Source organism: Marmota monax, unplaced genomic scaffold, assembly GCF_021218885.2.
Source record: "Marmota monax isolate L192 unplaced genomic scaffold, Marmota_monax_Labrador192_F-V1.1 WCK01_AAM20220418_F8-fsc01074, whole genome shotgun sequence".
Taxonomy (NCBI): domain Eukaryota; kingdom Metazoa; phylum Chordata; class Mammalia; order Rodentia; family Sciuridae; genus Marmota; species Marmota monax.
The window spans coordinates 23,334-46,884 of record NW_026694766.1 but is presented as its reverse complement, the minus strand read 5'-3'; the positions used below and the strand labels follow the sequence as shown (position 1 = coordinate 46,884).

Genomic DNA, 23,551 nt, shown 5'->3' with positions numbered 1-23,551 from the left:
TAAATCTTATTTATAACACTCATCAATGTATATTAGAAACAATCTATTAAAATGCCAAGTGTTTTCGAATTCTACTTCAAAGTCTAAGTAAAATTAAAATAAAGCAAACCCTTTGTTTAAAAATGACTTTTTAAATTCAATACCTTTTTTTTTTTTTTAAGAGAGAGAGAGAGAGACAGAGAATGTCAATATTTATTTTTCAGTTTTTGGCGGACACAACATATTTGTTTGTATGTGGTGCTGAGGATCGAACCCGGGCCTCACGCATGCCAGGAGAGTGCGTTACCGCTTGAGCCACATCCCCAGCTGCTTTAAATTCATTACCTTTATTTATTTATATGTGGTGCTGAGAATCAAACCTAGTGCCTCACATGTGCAAGGCAAGCGCTCCACCACTGAGATACAACCCCTGCCCTTAAAATGACTCTTGAAACAAAATTGTATAGGAAGAATACAAAAATAAACACAAGAAATTCTTACATGACACTAGTCATAAAGTACATCTGACTTCTTCTCTAATACTTTGCTCAAATGTTATTCTGTGGTGTGGATTCTCATGTCAATTTGCTTACAGGAAGAGCATGTAGTGAACATGAATAGCCAATACACAAGTTATATTTCTCACTGATTAATAAACAAGTTTGTAACCTGGGTGTGGCAGCGCATGCCTGTAATTCCAATGACTCAGGAGGCTGAGGCAGGAGGATCTTACATTTGAGGCCAGTTCCAGCAACTTAGCAAGAACCTGTCTCAAATTTTTTTTTAAAAAGGGGGTGGGGGCTGAGGACTTGGCTCAGTGGTTAAGGGCCCCTGGGTTCAATCCCCAGTACCAAAAAATACAAAAAAAAAAAAGTACATATAAAAATCTCTTATGAATGTCAGTCCACAAATGTCTTTGTTCTCTCAATTTTCCTTATCAACCTCTCTATAAAAACATGATCAACCTGCTCTCACCTCTAAAACCAAAAAACAAACAAACAAACAAAAACCACACACACACACACACACACACACACACACACACCACCCTATTACAATTAAACTTAGATATTATACAGGCATCAACTCAATATATCCAAAATTAAACTCATAATACCCCCTCCCCCACCAAAATCTGTTATTCTTCCCCATTTCCCTAATTTAGCATCTACCAAGATATCCAAACCAGAAAAACCTGAAAATCTTCCTAAGTTCTCACCTCTATATCCAAACAATCATCCTGTCTTGTTAACTACTAGGCTTCCTAAATATCTCTTGATTCTGTTTCTTCACAGCTACCACCTCTACTACATCCTAGTCCAAACCCCTTGTCCTCATCAACAGGAATAGTACAACAATATTCCACTAGCCTTGTCCTCCCTGCAGTTAATTTTCTAACCTTACTACCACCGTAATTTTTCCAAAATACCAATTTGATTCTGTCATTCAGCTTCCCAGTTACATTTAAGATTGAGTCAAAAATCCCCTGACATCCCTAACAAAGTCCTTTGTTTTCGCTCTATCTCAGTCTTCTCCTGCCCTGTCTTACTCCTCTCCCTCTCTGCTTTACAAAGCTATTTTCTACTCATTCTTCAGATCTCAATTTATTTCACTTCCTATAACTCATCTTCTCAGCCCATTTCCCATCCCTACCTCCTTTCCCCATGACCCCAGGTCTAAAATAGAGCCTGGCCTCCATGAGCATTTAGCAAAACTGTTAAGTGAATGACTGTAAATATGTTTATACTATTTATTGTCACATAACCCTAACATTCCAGAAAGATGCTCCATGTGGCTTTAATATAAACAGAGAAAGTAAAAATCCATGCCTGCAGTATTGATCAGATATGTCTCTAAAAACTAAACCAAATAAGCCCTAGACAAGGCATCGTTCAAACCACTTCCTTTCCTTTCCCTTTATTCTGTCATTTATTCCCATCTCCTCTGCCAACTGTGTTGATGCTTATTTGCTCTCCATTCTGCTTTGTGTAATTTATAAGTCATTTTGGCTCTAAGCCAAGTAAAAATTTTAAATCAGAAAACATGAAATAAAATAACTCACTTCTACTAAAATGTAGTTACCTGAACTGCTAACACAATTCACAGATCCAATGTTTGCCTATGGATTACCTAAATTCCAATTACATTTGATTAAAAAAATTATGTACAAGTGATAACTAACACCAGATGAAATCAACATAACATTTTTGCTTTAACTATTATTCGCATTATCTTCAGCCTCCTTCCTTCTAAAAACATACAAAGAAAGATTCAAAATATTCATGAGGACTGGGATCTTATTAAAATAAGATATATTCTATGCATATATTAATACATATATTCTATGTATTAATATATCAAAATAGATTCTACTGTCATATATAACTAAAAAGAACAATTTTTTTAAAAAAAGAAGTGATTCGGTGATGAGGGCTCTGCACTCATAGATGGATTAATTTTGTCATTATCACAGTATGGGTTAGCTAACTTGAGTGGATTCCTGAAAAAAGAATGAGTCTGGCCATGCACTAAGGCCTTGCCAGATATGGGCCTCTTCATCTTAAGACTTCCCAGGCTCCAGAAATGAAAGAAACACATCTCTGTTCTTTATAAATGATCCAGTTTCAGGTATTCTGTAGGCAGCACAAAAGGTCTAAGACAAAGTCCTACAGGACTAAGACAAGAACCTAGAAGTGGTGGCACTGTCATTTCAACTGCTAAATAATTTGCTAAGAAATTGTGTACTTGGAAGAGTGTGTTTTCACTATATTAAATTCATGTAGTTTGATGCTACATAAATAAAATATTCATGAGGTAATACATATTAACTTTCTAGGCAATTTCATGTTTTCAGAGAACTTTTACTAAAAATTTTGTTCATTAAGGGACTGCATGGAAGCATTCATCTGAAAACAATTTTCACCCCTAAAGTGAAATTGTACTTTCCAAACACTGTCCCAAACTCTACTAGCTTTTGTGTTTACGCAAGTAGGAAAAGAAATTAAATCACTTTTAAAACAACAGCATTTCTTGGGAGATAGAATCCCAAAATTCTAAGGATTTGCTGCCTTTATAAAGTGGCTCCAAATCCATATTTCTCACTCTCTCTCCCAAACACAATCACATATATTTAAAACCCAAGAATTATTATTATTATTTTTTTAAAGAGAGAGTGAGAGAGAGGGGGAGAGAGAGAGAGAATTTTTTTTAATATTTATTTTTTAGTATTTGACGGACACAACATTTTTGTATGTGGTGCTGAGGATCGAACCCGGGCCGCACGCATGCCAGGCAAGCGCACTACCGCTTGAGCCACATCCCCAGCCCCCAAGAATTATTTTTAAAAAACAAGTTTTTTTCTAAAAAAAGTATAAGGCAAAGAGTTATCAACAAGCAAACAGAATTTTACTGAGCTAAGAGATACTTCTGTTGGTCACATCCAAGAATAAACCCAATTTTTTACCCATTGTCACCAAACCAAAATATGAATAAAAGTGATCAAATTATCCTACACAATTTATTCTTTATGAATGAAATATTAAGCAATGTCTGAAAGAATTCAATTTTTTTTTTTTTTACTTTTATTTCACTTATTTATTTTTAGGTGCTGAGGATGGAACCCAGGGTCTCCCACGTGCAAGGCAAGTGCTCTACCGCGGAGCCGCAACCCCAGCCCTGAAAGAATTCAATTTTGATTTACAATACAATCACAGGTTTTATTAAAAATACAACTTTTATTTTCCTTATAATTTTATGTATCTATTTCCCCTAAAACTTCATAGAATTTTAATCCAAGGAGACTAAAATGCTCCCAAAAGTAAGTTATGGTATTTTGTGGATATAAGAGCGGTCAAATTTGTTCAAAGATTTCTTCAATAAAAAATTTAGAAGCAAATATTAGCTCTTGGTTAAAAAAAAAAAAAAAAAAAAAAAGAATAGCTACCTTACATAAAACACAGTAAAAAAAATTCACTTTAAATATCATATTATATATATTATTTTTAATACCTTTATTTTATTTATTGTGTGTGTGTGTGTGGTTCTGAGGATTGAACCCAGAGCCTCGCATGTGCTACGCAAGCACTCTACCGCTGAGCCACAGTTCTACCCCTTATTATTATAAATTATTAAAAACCTGGCTCAAGAAACAAAGGCATATGCTCCCTGTCTTAGTAAGTTTACTACTATTATGTGAAAAATTAAAAAACATATAACAGATCTGAGCCATATTACAAGCACCCTCACCTGATTAAACTTACATATTTCATATATAAGGAATAACTTAAACTGACTTTCAGAATAATGGCTCACACATTGCTCCAAAGAATAAAATCTATAGCTTTTCATATTAGTTCTCACTAACATAGGCTAACTGTTTCTTTGGAAGGAAAAATTAAGATTTCTAATTTGGCTACATTTTAATTTGTCTTTCAGATAACCTGCAGCTGTCACATCCAAGTGCACAAGACTAATAAACATTTGCTATCTTCTAAGTCCCCTATAGGGAAGTAAAGAAACTGTCAACTCATTCCATTAAAGTAAACATGTTATGACTGTTTCCAGAAGCCTTCCTTTTACTGAACGCTAAAGTTAAGCCTTAGAGAGAGCAAGTACAACAAACACAAAAATGAAAGAATCCCTAGGGGGTAGCCTTTTTATTATGGTATCTAATTATTATTCTATCACCTATTAAAATTGTATCCTTTAACCGTATTTGATTTTGTTTTCAAACAAGGATAAGCAACATGGGACTTAATGACAACAATCATAGTGCTCCTATGAAATTTTTGGGACAATATTAAGAAAAAATTTGAGGGCTGGGATTATGGCTCAGCGGTAGAGTGCTCGCCTAGCACAGGCGGGACTCAGCAGGACTCGGGTTCGATCCTCAGCACCACATAAAAATAAAGGCATTGTGTTGTGTCCATTTACACCTAAAAAATAAATATCAAAAAAAAGGAAAAAATTTGAATAAGTTATATTAAGCGATCTAAAAATGAAGGAGAGTATTTACAGCTAAAAATAATTAATACAGAAACTCAATAATGAAAGACAAAAAGCCTAACTTAAAAGTGAGTAAAGAAAATCAGGAAAATGGCTAATAACCTCACAAAAATATGCTCAACATCATGAGTTTTGAGGAAAATGCACAACAAGAAAGCACTTCACATTCAACAGAATGGTTATAATAAAAAAACAGACAAATGTTGGCAAGGATGTGGAGAAATTGGAACCTGCACACATTGCTGGTAGGAATGTAAATTGATGCAGCCGCTTTGGAAAACAGTGGCAGTTCCTCAAAAGAGTAATTATCATATGACCCAGCAATTCCATTGGTAGGTATACAGCCAAAAGAAACTAAAATAATTACACAAAAAAATTTTAAAAATTTTAACACAAATTTTCATAGCATCATGTTACAAATATCACCAATGGAAATAACCCAAATATCTATAATTTAATGAATGGATAAATTTAATGAATGGATAAATTTGGTACATTTCATAAAACAGAATATTATTTAGCAATATAAAGGAATGAAGTATTAATACATGCTACAACATGGACAGATTTAAATTTGCTAAAAGAAAAGTCAGCCACATAAAAATAAATAAAATAAAGGTATTGTGTCCAACTACAACTAAAAAATAAATATTAAAGAGTGGTGGGGCGCTGGGGTTGTGGCTCAGCAATAGAGCACTCGCCTACCATGTCCAAGGTCCTGGGTTCGATTCTCAGCACCACATAAAAATAAATAAAGTAAAGGTATTGTGTCCAACTACAACTAAAAAATAAACATTTGAAAAAAAAAAGAAAAGCCACTCTCATGCTCTCTCACACACCCACACTATACACACACACACACACACACACACACATATACACACTGCATTATTTCATTATTATAAAATGTCAAGAATAGACAAATCTATAAATCTATTAGTAGTTGCTCAGAGTTTGGGAGTGTAGAGTACATGATTTATTTTTTTGGGGGGGGGATGATAAAAATATTCTAAAATTGATTGTGGTGATGGTTATACTACTCTATGAATACACTAAAAACCCCTGAATAGATTTGAACAGTATGTGAATTATACCATAAAACTGTTTAAATTTTTAAAGCCAAAAATAACTGATAGTTTTTTGTGGTGCAGGAGATTAAATGCAGGGGGTACTCTACCAGTGAGGTACATCTCCAGCCTTTTCTATTTTTTATTTTGAGACAGTCTCATTAAGTTGCCCAGGCTGGCCTCAAACTTGTGATCTTCTTGCCTCAGTTTCCCAAGTCACTAGGATTAGTAGCATTTGCCACCCTGCCTGGCAAGACATAGTATTCTACATAAAACTTCTAAAATGAATTTGTATTTCTTTTTTTTTTTTCCTTAGTTGTAGATGGACACAATAGTTTTGTTTTACTTATTTATTTTTATGTTGTGCTGAGTATTGAACCCAGTGCCTCACATTTGCTAGGCAAGCGCTCTACCACTGAACTACAACCCCAGCCTCTGTATTTCTTTTATACTTGGGGAGAAATAAAATATGTGTACTTCTTAAATCATAATCATTCAATGAAATACACTATAATCAATATGTGGCATGAAATGTAGACAGAGTCAAGAAGTGCTGGGAAAGTCAGACTGGAATAGAATTCACAAAGAAAAAGAAACTAGGTCTCTTCTGAGGGCCACTGTAATTTTAGGATATTATTATTGTCCATCTGCACTTTGGTGTCCTCACCAATTCACTCAAAATAACTAGAGTAAATGCTTTTGTGAAGCACAATAGGTGGAATAGATGGGATCACAAAGTCTTTCTTCCTCTTAAGAGAAGAAAACAGTGATTAAAAAACTGTAGTAAAGATCAAGGAGCACTAGGTAATTTTAAATGGAAGTGATCCTAATAAATTATCAATAATAGAGGTTGAAAGCCTATAGGAAGCACTTTCACTATTTTTTTTATATTCTCTAAAATTTACTTTTAATAACAAAGAATGTTATCAGTATATTTCCACTTGTGACACAGGGTTGTGCTAGAACCTAAGCTAAAGAATGGCTTTAAGTATTGGGTGTTTTTAACTAAATACAGACAGTAAGCCCTCACAAAATAATGCCAGGCTAAGGTTATATAGCTGGAGGAATATTATATCTTTAATATTTGTTTCCATCTTCTTTATTTAAAGGAATTTTGTTGGCCCTCAAACTACACTTTTTAAATAGGTAAAACCATTTTGAAAGTCACATGAGAGTAAAGAGAGCAAAAAGTAAAATATAGCTCATATTGTGGTCTTCACAGACTCAAATTAAGTATAAATTAATGTTTTGTTGCATTTCCCTTAGTTTTCCCCAATATAACTGCTTGAGAATTCACTGCATAAGAACTGAGAGCACTGGCTTCCAGTACTGGCTTTATAGCTGGCTCCCTAAACAATCTGGAGACCTCTAATCACCTGGTAGCCCACACTTTTAGAATAGGGATAATGGAAGATGCAGTCTGCACTAACAGACATAAAATTGGAGCTGGTGGAGGGGGAACAATATGAGAAAAAAATAGATTAGATATTAATTAGAAGAGACATAGATAGTGAAGAGCTTTTTATTATTTTATTTTTATTATTTTCCTGCTTACTTGTAACACCACTTTCATTTTCTTTTTCAAATCTCTTTGATTAATGAAAGACAGATGGAGGCCGAAACTCCTTGAGTTGTGCAATAATGAAGTAGAAAGTAAATGAGACTAAAAAGTTTAAAACATGCAGACTCATAATTCAACAAAGTATTTCTTTAAACTTTTTACCTCTACTCCTGTCATTTATTTCCACCTAGACTTTGATGCTCTAATTCACTCAAAATAACTATTCACTGACCAAAGGGCTCCACAGAGCACCCACCCCCCTACCAAGTTTTGTTCCTAACATTCCTACAAGCTTTTTAAATTGGAGGCCTCGGAAGTGGAGCCCAGGTTGTTTTGGCCCATTTGATAATCACTGTGGAAAATCTGTTCTAACTGGGTGTTCCCTATCCTTATAGAGGAAGGATGCCATTGAGTTTATTAATCATTTTACAACTCTGCTACCTATACTAGCATATTCATATTACATTTCTCATACTGAGTTTAAATGGTTTAAGACTGGGGCCTAACCGCTCCTACTATAGTAACCAACTCACACTATTATCTTGTATTGGTTGGCTAAATCTGCTCTTTCAAAGTTATATAACGTTTGTTCTCCATCCAACTTTTCCCAACTCCTACTTGTTGGTTTTTTTGTTTTTTTAATTCTCCCAGCCTCCACTACTACTTTCTCACGTTCAGTACACGGGTGAAGGCAACACTTTCAACATGTGCACCAACGCTGCAATAACTGAATCCGTGCAAAAAAAAGCACTTAAGTGGGCAATGAAGAGCAGTATTTGCATCCTTGGTGCCTGGGGTGGTCATAAAAACAAAGTTGGGGCTTGGTTAGGGAAGCATGCGTCGGTGGAGGAGGTACTGCTCCCCTTATCCCAGGACCAGGAAATCAAGGCCACAAGATAGAGCGATTATACCCAGCACTAGGAAGAGCTAGTATAAAGGGCAAAGGCCCATGCGTTGGAGACTTAATGGAGTGCGCGGGGAAGGAAGAATAATGGAAGCCCTGTGGGTTCGCAGGACAGAAGGGGAATGTAAAGATGGTTGGGGCACAGGAGAGCTCGGGGGACTGCCGGGGACAGAAGCAGGATTCGTGGCCTCTCCAGAACCAGGCCGCTGGTTATCCCAAGTCAGTGACGAGCGGCCCCGGGACCTCTAGCAGTCGGTTCCTCCCCCGGGGCGCGGCCTGGGAGGGCAGAACGTACCCACCCGGCTCCGGCACTCACCCCCGCGGTTTCCTCAGCGGAACATTCCAGCAAACTGCGGTCGATGGCCTGCACCTCGGGCTCCAGCTCCGACGCCATCTTCTCTCCTCCTCCCTAGCACTACCGCCGCTACAGCAGTCCGAGGGCCGCAGCCTCGCCTTAGCCCCGGCAGCAGCGACAGTCACCCCTACTCCAGGCAGTCAGTCCCGGGCCGTCCAGGCAGCCACAGATGGAGCAGGACAAGGAGCAAAGGAGGACGCGAACCGACGGGACGGAAGGCGGTCGCCTGTGCTCGCTCTCGGGCTCAGCGCCCGGGAGTCAAGTCGCTGCCTCGTCCGTGACCCGGGGAAGGACACAGGCAACCCCAGGCCTGGCACTGCCGCTAGCCACTACCGCGTCCCACACCAGGAAAGGGGCAAAAACACCCGGGAGGGGAAGCAAAGCATTCTGGGTACTGTAGTCGTCCCCGGCACCGGAGAGAGGTGGCGCCCTTATAAGAGTGCACCACGAGAGCATTATGGGAGCTGTAGTCCCAGGAGGACACGGGGAAAGGGCGGGAAACGGGGTGGGGCTTTCCCGTTTAGCTAGAATCGTGTCAAGACACGTGAAGAAAGAAGCACCGTCCCACGGAAAGAGTCGGAAGAGCAAGATAATATGGGAACTGCACATTTATTCCTGCAGTTCCATTTGTTCAGTTTTGAATCTAGCACCGAGAGCAGTGCCTGGCAGTAGACACTTGTCTGAGTCTGGCATATGGCAGGCCCTCAATACTTGTCAAATTAATGAATGGGTTACGTTCTATTCCCATAGTTCTGCTGCCCAGTCATTCATCATACCCTCATCCCTTATACTAGTAGCCAAAGTGAGTATTTCCCGGGATTTTGAAAGTTTTAAGATAGGTTTTTAAAATTTGCGAGAAATTTAGTTATCACTACTTATTAAGATTCATTACAAGGGGATCGGGTGGTAGCTCAATGGCAGAGTGCTTGCCTCGCATGTGTGAGGCACTGGGGTTTGATTCTCAGCACCGCATATAAATAAATAAAGGCCCATCAACAACTAAAAAAAGATTCATTACAAATCCTCCTGCAAAGGAAAAACTCTATCCTGCTAATTTAAAGATTTGCTTTTGATAGGGACTTTCTCTAGAAATACAAACTCATTGTTAGACTAAACACAAAAGAAGATTATGTTTGGTTAAAGGTAATTAGACTCTTGACTGACAATTAGGTGACTGAGTTTCATAGAACAAGGCTTCAATCTCTTTAGAGTTTTTCAGAAAATTGCTTGCATATTTCATCAGGTGTGCTTATTCCCAGAGGTTGTGAATTACATATTTAAAAAAAAAAAAAATCTGTCCTAGGTCAGGTTTGGGACATGTTCATGTTGTTGTATTTTACTAGTACTATATAGAATACTACTCAAATTTCATATATGTATATAATGTACTCAGACCATATCCACCTTTCCAATGCCCTCTTGTCCTCACCCCCGCCCCGCCCCCTTCACCTTCCTTAAGAGTCCACTTTCTATTCTTATGTCACTTTTTTTCAAGATTTCACCAATGAAATAAAATACAATACTTGTCTTTTTGAGTCTCATTTATTTTCCTCAACATGATAATCTCCAGTTCCATCCATTTTCCTGCAAATAAACATGGTTTTGTTCTTTATGGCTGAATAATACACCGTGGTTATATATACCACATTTTCTTTATCCACTCATCCACTGATGGGCATGAATCCACTGATTTTTCTTTTTTCTTTTTTTTTTTAGAGAGAGAGAGAGAGAGAATTTTAATATTTATTTATTTTTTTTTAGTTTTCGGCGGACACAACATCTTTGTTTGTATGTGGTGCTGAGGATCGAACCCGGGCCACACGCTCGCCAGGCGAGCGAGCTACCGTTTGAGCCACATCCCCAGCCCTACTGATTTTTCTTTATCCATTCATCCATTCATTCAATTGGTTACTGATTTTTCTTTATCCATTCATCCATTCATTCAATTGGTTATTGTAATAGTGCTGTGATAAACATAGGTATACAGATATCTCTGTAATATGCTGACTTTTTTTGTTTTTTTTTTAGTATGCTGACTTTGATTCCTTTAGATGTATACCCAGGAGTATGGCTGAATTGTATAGTAGTTCTATTTTTAGTTTTTTGAGGCAATTCCATATTGTTTTTCGTAGTGATTATACTAATTGACATTCCCATCAACAGTATATAAGTTCTCCTTTTCCCTTGAATCTTTATTCCCTGACTGGTATGAGACGGAATCTCAATGTGCTTTTCTGTTTTTTAATTTAATTTGATTTGTTTTGTTTTTGCAGTACCAGGGATTGAACACTCTATCTCTGAGCTATATCCCCAGCCCTTTTTATTTTTTATTTTGGGACAGGATCTCACTAAGTTTCAGAGGCTGACCTCCAACTTATGATCCTCCTGCCTCCACCTCCAGAGTAGCTGAGATTACAGGTGTGCACCACCTGGCCTCATTATAGTTTTGATTTGCATTTCCCTGATAACCAAAGATGTTGATCATTTTCTCGTATATTTATTGGCCACTTCTCTTTGGAGAAGTATCTGTTCAGCTCACTTGCCCATTTATTAATTAGATTATTTGTTCTTTTGGTGTGGGATATTTTTAGTTCTTTATATATTCTGAATACTAAACCTGTGTCAGATGAATAGTTGATGAAGATTTTCTCCCATTCTATAGACTGTCTCTTCACTCTATTGTGCAGAAGCTTTTTCATTCTATGGAATTCCACTTGTTAATTCTTGCTATTATTTCCTGAGCAATTGGAGTCCTATTCAGAAAATCATTGCCTGCATATCATATCTTCTAGTGTTTCCCCTATATTTTTCGCTGATATTTTCAAAGTTTCGGGTCTTACATTAAGGCCTTAGATCCATTTTGTGTTGATTTTGGGGGGAGAGTACACTGAGGATTGAACTCAGAGGCACTCAACCACTGAGCCACATTCCCAGCCCTTTTAAATATTTTATTTAGAGACAGGGTCTCACTAAATTGCATAGCCCCTTGCTGTTGCTGAAGGCTGGCTTTGAACTCGTGATCCTCCCGCCCCAGCCTCCCAGCCTCTGGAATTACAGGCATGCACCCAGCTTTGTATTGATTTTTTGTACAGAGCGAGAGATAGAGATCTAGTTTCAATCTCCTATGGGTAGAAGTCCAATTTTCCCAGCACTATTTGCTGAAGAGGCTGTCTTTTCTCCAGTGTGTGTTTTTGGTTCCTTTTTCCAGAATCAGATGGTCATAAATGTGTGGGTTTATTCCCATTACCCAAATTAAAAAAAAGAAAAAAGAAAAATTATTTCTAACTCCACAGTACAATTAAGCTAATTAGCACTTTTAAAAATCAAAGTAGGGCTGGGGGGGAATGTGGCTCCGTGGTACAGCATTTACCTAGCATGTGTGAGGCACTGGATTCTATTCTTAGCACCACATATAAATAAATAAATGGTCCATCGACAACTAAAAATATTAAGAAAAAATTGAAACAAAAAGACTTGGGATATGGCTTAGTGGTAAAGCACCCCTGGGTTCAACCCCCCAGTACCAAAAAAAAAAAAAAAAAAAAAAACGAAAGAAAGAAAAAATATGATCAGCTAGGCATGGTGGTGCATGCCTGTAATTCCAGTGGCTCAGGAGGCCGAGGTGGGAGAATCACAAGTTCAAAGCCAGCCTCAGCACTGGCAAGGCACTAAGCAACTTAGTAAGCAACTCAGTGAGACCCTGTCTCTAAATAAAACACAAAATAGGGCTGGGGATGTGGTTCAGTGATCAGATGGCCCTGAGTTCAATCCCCGGTAGCCCCTCCCCAAAAAAATCAAAGTAATATGTGTATAAAAGCAGAAATTCAAAGTCAATAAGAGTGTTTTTAAAACTGAAAATAGAATACATCTTATCCTCTTACCCTCAAGTACCTCTCTCCACCCCCAATCATTTAACACTTTCTATGATTCTGTCTAGAAAAATAATGTATATCCATATCTGTCCAGATATCTGTAATGAGACATCTTGAACATTTTTCTATGTATTAGTTTCTTTTTGCCCAACTTCTTCGTACTGATCCACTTACTGGTTAGTGTCAACCTGGAGGAAAACTGGGATTGTCAGAGTCTAGAAGCAAAGACAGTGTCTCTTGAAGGTCCTAACATCAAATTTAAACCACTAAAAGTAGATTGTAAAGAAAACTTCTATACTTAATATTATTTTTTTGTTCCATCTATTACTTTTAGATTGATTTTTATGTGTTCTTTTTAAAAATTCTTGAGTTGGATGTTTAAGTTATTAATCTTTCTCTTTTTTCAATGAGTGCATTTCAGGGAGTGTTTCCCAAACTTGAGTGTGTATCATTTCTTGATAAAAATACAGATTTCTAGGGGCTGGGGTTGTGGCTCAGCAGTAGAACACTCACCTAGCACATGCGAGACCCTGGGTTTGATCCTTAGCACCACATAAAATAAATTAATTAATTAAAGTTATTGTATTCAACTACAACTAAAATATACATGTGTGTGAGTGTGTGTGTGTGTGTGTATTTTAAATACAGATTTCTAAACCCTAGAAATCAGAAATTTCTGATTCAGTGAGTCTTGGATAGGGCCTGAAATTTACATTTCTCGTGAAGTTCCTGGTCAAACTGCTGGTCTGAGAACCAACATTGAGACCCACAGATTTATTAAGATAATACATATCCCATTACATACTGTTTTAATAGCACTCACAAATTTTGGTGTAGGGTATTTCATCATCATTTATAAATATTTTCTAATTTTATTGTGATTTGTTCTTTGACATATGTAGTATGATTTTTAGGTTTCCAAATTTATATACTTTATTGATATGTATATGATATAGATTCTTTTTAAAATTTTTTAAATATTTATTTATTTAGTTAGTTTTCAGTGGATACAACATCTTTGTTTGTATGTGGTGCTGAGGATCCAACCGGGCTGCACACATGCCAGGCCAGCATGCTACCGCTTGAGCCACATCCCCAGCCCATGATATAGATTCTTGAGTGTTTGATGACATTTGCTTTGTGGACTGGGACATATGGATAAGTAAGTCTTCAAACCATTATTTCATTCACTGAAGACTAAGCACTCTAAGAATATCAAATACCCAGGACTAATTTTTATGTTGGTTTCATGACTTAGGAATTCCTTAATAGTATTTATTCAATTGTGTGGCATCATCTCTGTGTATAAATTCTTAAGGGAATTCTTTGTTCCAACTCAGAAATCAAGGTAAAAGGCTAATTTTCCTCTGCTAGTCAGTGGATTTTTTTCCCTTGCCCCCCCCCACCCCTGTACTAGTGTTACATTCTTTCAAAAGTCCTGGCTTTATGTGGGAGATCTCAGTTTCAATTCCAATGTTTGCTTTGACCCAGGGTCTTGTCTTCCGTTCCAAGTGAACACTAAAGCCTAAGCCTCAAATTCTAATTAAACATTGTGGATTGTATACTCTCACCAACGACCCGCACAGACGAGATGAACTGGGTTTAAAAGAGCTGACTGCAACACTAAGCTAAGAAAGCAGCGCAAAAATCACACGACACAGACATTAAGTTTTTCAGATCGAGGGAGCGACGGCTGTACGAGCTCTGGAAAAGAGACCGGGAGCCCACGGGTTCCTTTATTTTATAGCGGAGATATCAGAGGGGGAATAAGGTTTCAAGGGTGGAGCCTTGCTTCGTAATGTCTTGGAGTAGTCAACAGATGGATTGGCATCTTGGCGAGTCACCCTTCTCAGGTGCTGTGAGGGATCTTAGGCAGAGCTAGAGGCGGAGGCGCACGTGCATCATGCGTTCTGTCACTGACAGGGAGTCTGCAGAGCCAAGCCTGTCCCCTCAAGAGGCTACTATGTGTAACACAATCCACACACATTCCACCGCCGGTGCGTGACAGTATACCTTATGACAGTGAAAGGGGGTGCGGGGGAGAAAGATGAAAGGAGAGCGGGAGAGAAAATGACAACACTGAAATTTTGGAAGGTGAACATGAATGGATGAGAAAATAACCCCAATTGCTACCCATTGAAGAATGCCAAAACCTAAGCAGAGAAACCCTAAATCAAGCTAATTCATACATGGCATCCTGACAGATCTAGAAACTTGAGGCACCGTGTAACTCTGAAAGTGGGTAAAGGTGAAGCTAAAAGCAAAAACTATTGTTTGAAAATCTATATTGCAAGAAATAAGATCTCAATTCCAGCCTAGAAAATGGCAGGAGGTGTATCCTTTAGAGAGGCTGCACTTGGGGGTCTTTTGACCGGAAGACACTAGGCAGCTAAGGACACACAAGGGAACTGGTTCAAAGTCTACTTACTGAATAGAAATAGCCCTCCATATTTCTCCTTATCTCCTTAGCTCCATGGCCAAGCATATACCTCCCAGGCAGAAGTTTGGGAAAGTCTTTTCTGGAGAGATTGACCACCCCAAAAGAATAAAAATATGCAGAATGGTGAGACCTAAATAAAATGGAACAGCCAGGTCATCCCATCCATGCACAAAACTTCCAGTCATATTCCTAGAAACCCATTCTTTTTTTTAATATTTATTTTTTAATGGTAGTTGAACACAATCTTTATTTTATTTATTTATTTATTTATTTTTATGTGGTGCTGAGGATCGAACCCAGGGGTGAGCGCTCTACTGCTGGCTGAGCCACAACCCCAGCCCCTAGAGACCCATTCTTAGAGATGAATAGAGATATTTGAACAAAGTCTACAAAAGAGAAACTAAAACAAATGAAAAAGGGAGGAACAGAAACAAGAGAAGTTGGAAAGAACTTTCTCTTTGAGGAGAAAATTGAAGATCCATGAAAGAAGAAAAAGGGGGACTAGGGAAAAAATATTTAAGAACAACAACAAAAAATACTTCTAGAAATTTAAACTGTGAAAACTCCCAACAATAGGAGGCTCAGAAAGAGAAAATAAAATATGTGTAGAAATTACCAAGCAACAATTCCAAGAAAGCTGAGTACAGGGGTTCACTCTATAATCCCAATGGTTTAGGAAGCGAAAGCAGAAGGATCTCAAGTTTGAGGCCAACCTCAGTGACTTAGTGAGACCCTCAACAACTTAGTGAGATCCTGTCTCATAGCTCTGTTGGTAGAGTGCTTGCCGCGTGTACACAGGCCCTGGGTTCGATCCTCAGAACCACAAAAACAATATAAAACCAAAACATAAAGAAGGAATAGGAATGTAGCTCAGTGGTGGAGTGTCCCTGTGTTCCATCCCCAGTACCAAAAGAAAAAAACAAATTTAAGAACTGAAGGACATGAGTTTCTAGACTAAGAGAGCTCATCCATATTCAACACAATGGTTTTAAGTAGAACGACATCATGGCATGTCATATGGAAATTTTAGAACACCAGGAATAAGAAAAGAATCTTATAAGCTTCCAGAATGAGAACACACAATGACAGAATGGTACTGAAATCCTCAACCTTAAATATGCATTTAATATAATGTTTATTATATTTTCATTCAGCATATCTAGATGGTTGTGTTGTGAGTGGTGATGGTTCAGATAATAAAGTTTATCATATTTCATGAATAGTTAAGATGTGAGTTCTATGAAAGTAAGGACCCTGTTTTATACATGTATCCATGTTACTATGACAGTGTCCAGAACATATTAGCTGCTCAATAATATTTGTTAGATGTATTGCCATGGTTTGAATGTGTTCCCAAACGTTTATGTGTTGGAAACTTAATCCCCAAATTCATATGCTAATGGTATTCAGAAGGGGGACCTTTAGGAGGTAATTAGGATTAGAGGAGGTCATGTGAAAGGGTCTCCATGATGGCATTAATGACTTTATGTCTCGGGCCATCCATGGGCTGTGTGTGTGAGCTATGCATATTGGAGCTATATGAAGGGATGGGTCTGGCATTGCATGCTGATTGGGCTGTGCGATTTAAGTGCGCCTTTCCTCTCCCTTTGCCTGTGATCCCACACACCACCTGAGACGGGTGTGACTTGCCAAGATGTTAATCAATCTGCTGACCACAAGACATCACAAAGCAAGACTCCACTTTTGAAATCTTACCCCCTGCCTTATTTGGTGAAGAATATTACACAAAATCTCCTTTGTGGGTCCCCCCTATAAAAATAAAGAGATTCTGGGTGCACAGTCTCTTTCCCAACTGACCCTTAAGGTTGCAGAGCTGTCTTACCCTCCATCTGAGAAACTCATGTCCATGTGTTGCATGATTTCTTTGCTGTTTTCTTAGTTTAATGTTGTAGCCAACTCTTTTGAACCCAGCTCATCTTGTCAGCAGGCGCAGCTGGTGAGAACTTTATAAGAAAAGGAAGAGCAGTCCAACTTAGCATTACTTGTTCTGTCTTGCCACATGTTCCCATCCGCCATGTTATGATGTAGAAAGAAGATCCCTGCCAAATGCTGGCACCATCATCTTTTACTTCCCAGGTTCCAGAATTGTAAGAAATAAATCTTTTCTTTATAAATTTCCTAATCTCAGGTATTGTTGTAGCAACAGAGAACAAACGAAGATGTGAATGAATAAACCAGAAACTCATTATTTTCTGAACTCAATAATTCTTCACTGTTTTCATGACTGTATAGTATTCTATAATATTAATGTATCATAATGTATTTAACCTTATTGTTGAATTTATTATTTCTTTCCAGTATTTTAGGTGATTAAAATACTATTGGATGAAATTCCTTACTCATATATATTGGCAAAATCATTTTATATATAGCCAAAGGAGAAATTAAATTTCTACAAGGGAGTTTGCTCCACCAAAGGAATAATGTAAGTGGGGAAAAGGGGCAAAGAGAGGCTGAGAATGGACAGGACTTTGAAAAGGACATATTTGGGTACCACCTGACACTTCCAGGCACCCAGGGCCTTCTCCCTGCTTAAGGTTCTCCACTATGGCCTCTCCCTGGACTTGGCATGATTCCACAACCAGCCTTTGCCCAATCTTCTATTTGTTCCCCTACAAAAGTAATTAATGTATATACTACAGATGGAAAGATTTGTGATAAAATAAGTATAGCAAGATGTTAAGTATAGAACTCAGGTAATAGGTATATGGTATCCACTATAAAGTTCTTTAAGCTTTTTTATAGGTTTGAAATTTTTCATAATAAACTGTGGGAGGGAATGTTTGCATCTGAAAAATACAAAGGGGAAAAATGTGTTGATAGACATGAATCAAGCCATGAATTCATAAAAATATTCCAGTTTTCTGGATTTTGTGATGTTCATAGTATCTGTCAGCTTTTAATTTTTTAAAATTTGTTTTGATTTCTTTTCTTATGCTTAAATAACATTGATTTTCATACCTAATTTGTATTTGTGATTTTTAAAAAAAAATTTTAAAGAGTGCCCCAAATTGTATAAGCTTCACGCTCCACAAAGCCTTGCCTGTTAACAGCTGACATTCTGAAATCCCTTTTCACTTTCATGTTAGAATCTCTTGCCTCCATATCCCTTAGATTCCCTCCAAGCTTCCTGAATTGCAGCTCATGGTTCCTGGATACTCTGTCTTCTTAACTTCATTCTTGGGTGCAATCTCATTTTGGTGGTGCATACATTCCAATAACTTCTCAGGAAAAGTTGCATGAGAAATGCATTTTTGAGAACTTGCAATTATCAATGAATAGACATCTTCATTCTACTCTCCCATTTGATTGATAATGTGTCTGAGTATAGAATTCTAGTTGGAAATAATTGTTCTCTAGAAATTTGAAGGCATTTCCCAATAGTGTTCTAGCTCACAGTGTTTCTATTAAGAAATCTAAAGCCATTCTCATTTCTGATTTTTTATTTATGACTTGTTTTTCTATCTCTGGAAACCTAAACAATCTTCTTTTTGTCTCTAAGATTCTGAAATTTCACAATGTTGTGATTTGATTTGAGTTAATTTCCACCCATTCGTGTTGGGTAATAAGAGGACACTTTCAATCTGAAAACTTGTGTATATAAGGTTTGGAAAATTTGAAGGAATTCTTTTAAAAAAATATTTTCCCCATATTTTTCTCTTTTCCCTCTTCCTGGAACATCTGGATTAGCTTTCTATATTTCTTACCTTGTTCCTCCTATTTCCATATGTTGGCCCCTTTTGTTCTATTTGGGAGATTTCCTGTTTTTTATCTTTAATCCTTTTTATGAGCTTTTCATTTCTTCTTTCCATCTTTATTTCCAAGAGCTCAAGCTTTTCCCCATAATTATTATCTGTTAGCGAACATCTTGTTCTTATTTTATGGTTTCATTATGTTATATCTATGAGGATTTCAAACATAGGTGGAGTTTTGTTTTGCTATTGTTGAAGTTTTATTCCCTCCTGTATAGTTTCTGTTTTATCTTGTTTTTCCCTCCCTGTTGGTTTTTGTCTCTGCTTTTCACATCAGAGGCTATAATCTGTGATTGTTGGCTCATTTTTCAGGATGGAAGACTAAAAGCTTGATGAGATGCTCTGAAATCATGGGTAGGTCTTATCAATTGTGGAATCTGCTGTCTGATGCTTCGTCTGGCATGCTTCATTGGGAAAACTATGCTTTAGGTTTTCCCTCTTAGTCTAGTCAGATTTCTCAGGGAAGATACTTAATCTTTTGCCTGGATAGTAGAATTGTGCAATCTTTCCTGATTGTCAAAGAAGTATTCCCATATGGCACCCATTGTCAGAACATGCAGGAACAGAATTCCCAGGCTCCCAAGCTGAGTCAGTTAAACAAACTTATTGTAGACTAGATGTGATGGATGTTCTTCCTTTTTTTTTTTTAACTGCTGAAAGACACTAGTGGATTTTTTTTATCATGCCCAATTATTTAGGGTCTTTACAATTATTATAAATAATTATTTATAAATAATAATCAATTATTATTTGCATTTGTTTTAGCCCATTAATTACTTTTGCCAATAGCAAACTTAGTTGGACCCTTATATAGTTGAGCTCATGACCATATGATCTGCAAATACTATATAATTGAGTGGTTTTAATTAGAATTAATTGCATGTGGCTCTTCTCCATATACAGTCCCCTCTAGTCCTTATGTATTCAGTGTGTCCACAGCTGATGCATGAGGTACTACCTCCTGCTTATACATTATGCTGCTTCCCATTGGAGGAAATGACAACCCACTGTTGAAGGCTGGACTTTGACCAGCAGCAGCTATCACACACACAAACAAAGAAAACAAGATCAGAGAAGCTAAACAGGAAAAATAAAATTCAACCTCTTTAAAAAAAAAAAACATTTTTAGTTGTAGATGGATACAATGCCTTTATTTTATTCATTTATTTAAACAAATTTTTAGTTATAGATGGACACAATACCTTTATTATTTTTATGTGGTGCTGAGGATAGAACCTGGTGCTCACATGTGCTAGGCAAGTACTCTACCACTGAACTACAACCCCAGCCTCCAAAACTTCTTAATGCTAGTTGGGGATCTGAATTTATGTTTATAGTCATATTCAGCATTCTGTTGGCCTCCTTTCTCCCCTTCATGATTTGATTCCTGGATATTAGCTTATTGTTTTTCCACTATTTTGTTAAAAGGAGATTTCATTTTTTTTAATATTTATTTTTTAGTTGGACACAATATCTTTATTTATTTATTTTTATGTGGTGCTGAGGATTGAACCCAGGGCTTTGCATGTGCTAGGTAAGCGCTCTACCACTGAGCCACAACCCCAGCCCCGAGGTTACATTTTTACTTTACTCTTTCTACTGAAGTATAAAATCATAAATTCCTGTTCTAGTTTACCCAGTGAGTTATCGTCAGATTGGTCGCTAACATTGTATAAAACCCCAAATGTACAGGGAAATTTCATATTAGATTTATATGTTCACTTATTGTTTTTACCAATTTAAAATTATTTTCCATTCTTTGCCCCAATCCTTAACTTGTGCTTTATCAAAATAAAATTCAAATCCTTATTTGGATTCATTAGAACCCTTTGTAGGTAGTGTTAGGTGCAGGACAGGCTAAACTAAGTTGTCTTCAGGGCAGGCTGAAGGAATGTCAGCTGTAGGATAACCCACGCACTCAAACCCCCCTCTGTTTTGTCCTTTATCACCTGTTTGTGTCAAGTCTGAACACTCAACCCCACTCAAGGCTGAGCACTCAACCCCCCATTCAAGGCTGAACACTTAAGCCCCCTTGTGTCAACAAGACAGCTTGCAGACCCAGAGACCCCATTAGATTTGGGCTATAAAAACTCCCTCCTGCCGGGCCCCTCTCTCTTGCTCTTGCCCTCTATGTCTCCCTCTCTTGCTTTCGCTCTCCCTTGCTCTCTCTTTCTTCTCTCTCTCTTTTTCTCCTCTTTTGCACTGCTGCAACAAAGATGTCTTGGTCACTCCAAGTATTGTGGTAACTTTCCTTTCAGGTGGTTAAACAAACTTATTGTAGACTAGATGTGATGAATGTTCTTCATACCAGATATATATGGGAGAATTGTCCATTTATTTGTGAGATTTTTACCTGTATCCTATTAGTTTTGCTTATCTTTTAGTCCTGCCACCATGGAGTTATGTGATAGGGGAAAATTATCATAAGAGTAAAGGACCTGTTGATAAAACTTTAGGTCTTCTTATTTCTGAGCTAGTGAAAAATGAAGGGTCAGCTAAAAAATGAGGGGTCAGTTATTCCATCCTTTATTTGCTTCTTGGAAGAAACGAACAAATTGGAAAGGCCATTTATATTTAGATCATAAACCCATTCTTTTTTTAATATTTATTTTTTAGTTGTAGTTGGACACAATGCCTTTATTTTATTTACTTACTTTTATGTGGTGCTGAGGATCGAACCCAGGACCTCGCACGTGCTAGGTGAGTGCTCTACCATTGAGCCACAACCCCAGCCCCTATAAACCCATTCTTGAATCCACTAACTGTGAAGTTGTTTCCAAAGCAGATGCTAAGGAATCAGAAATGCTGTATATATTACACAATTTCCTAGGAATTGATTCCGTAATGATTGTTTTTACCAAATTAAGCATTAATTGTTCTGAGAACATACTTTTGGCCCTGATAGGCTGGACAGCAGTGAAATATAATCTACCTCTCAGCAATAAACAGGGCCATTACTTCCAGGTATAGTAGAGGGTAGGCAAAGGCCAACCTCACAGGGCTGCTGCAGTAGCACAATGGCTGCTAACTAAATACCTTGGACCAAACCCCCAGCCAAGGCAGTGTCCTTTCCTCCATGATCATTCTGTTCATGTGCCTACTTGCCTGCCTCCCCTTGTCTTGACTGAACATCTACAGCTATATTTCATGGGATTGCTAACCAGGGACTTGATGCCATCCATATTGTCACCAGAGTAGAGATCACTGGAAGAGAGTCTTGAGGAATTCCTGGAGGAGGGGGGAACTCAACTCCGGACAAGTCGGGGATCCTTGACATATTGACAAAAGAATTTCAGCATATGTCAGTAGAGGCAGAGATTTATTTAGGAAAGTAAGGAACACAAGAGAGAATGAGGGCCATTTCAACAGATATTCATTTTTCAAGGGTTCCTGGCTCTTCTTTTAAAGAAAACTTGGTGAATGGTGGGTTCAGGAAGGTATGCAAGAATGATGTCAGTTTTTGGTCATTCTCAACAATCCTTGAGTTGACATGGTCTCCATTATCTGAACAATGGATAGCACTGAAAAGTCCCCTAAATCATAGTTTTCTTAAAATAAGTCTTTCTTTTCTCTATTCATTGCTAGGATAATCAACAGTGCACAAGGCAAGGTTACTATCATAAGGGGTAAATTTGTGGTAACTTTACATTTATAGATTTTCCAGAAATTTGAGAATGACAGGCCTGGCTCAAGGGGTGACGGACATGGAAAAATACATGGTGCTTTAAATTAAAATTATATTTTCTTATCTTTCCTTTATGTTTACCTTTCCTTAAAAAAAAAAGTTTTCTATCCTGCCTCAATATGAAGCAGGAGTTTGATTCTGTCAGAACTGCTGGCCAATTTAATCTACACCATTTTGTCCCATGCAGCAGCCTGAGCTAGAGGTGTCAACAGTAACCACAGCCCAGGACCTTAAGTCAGGAGAGAATGTCCTGTTTTATTTCTAGAATTCAGGTTCAAGTCTTGGGCACTGCCTTTCCTCCTGTTCGCTGGGATGAAGCCCCTCATGCTGTTCTCCAAGTAGCTTTGCAGGCAGGGTGAAGGGCGGTTTTAGACCGGTCGTGGTGGAGCCATCCACAAACCTGGCAGCGGCGCCGTGGGAAGGCCGGCTTCCTCCGCAATGACGCCGGGCGTCTGCAGGGGGCGCGCTTGCTTAGCGCTGGCCTCCGCAGCCCGGAAGGCAGACAACCTGCGCGGGGCTGGGCTTTCCCATCCCTGGAGCTCCTCTTCAACAAATGAGCTTGCATTTGTTTAGCCGTGACCCCGTTGCACAGCTTGGGGCTCACACGTCCTGGATGTCCTATTTGTGGTTTTCGGTTCCATAAGCAACTGGAAACTGACATGAAGCAGGAGCAGCCTCAGGACAAGAAAGCCAGATTCTGTACGGAATCCGAAAAAGGCTCGGGCCACCTCGGGTAAAGGAGTCACCCGCGTATTCTGATCTGTGATGTGCACCCAGAGGAAGGGCGGCAGCCCAGCTGCCTGTAAGTCTTCCCAGGCAGTAGATGATTCAGACCCTACTCAAGTTCTGATGCACAAGTTCTAATAATCTAATACACAGATGGGGGCCCAACATACTAATTATTATCTATA

At 38.1% G+C, this 23,551-nt stretch overlaps 1 protein-coding gene across 1 annotated transcript in view; it reads right to left on the bottom strand.

The window, feature by feature from the left end:
* The window catches only part of LOC124079532 (E3 ubiquitin-protein ligase UBR2), a gene marked incomplete at its 3' end in the record, with an annotated part of 55,586 nt that extends 46,336 nt beyond the window's left edge, over positions 1–9,250 (bottom strand). Inside the window, 1 exon segment of the mRNA XM_046425120.2 lies at positions 8,832–9,250. Within this exon segment, the coding sequence (XP_046281076.1) occupies positions 8,832–8,909 (78 nt within the window).
* Positions 9,251–23,551: the final 14,301 nt, after the last annotated feature.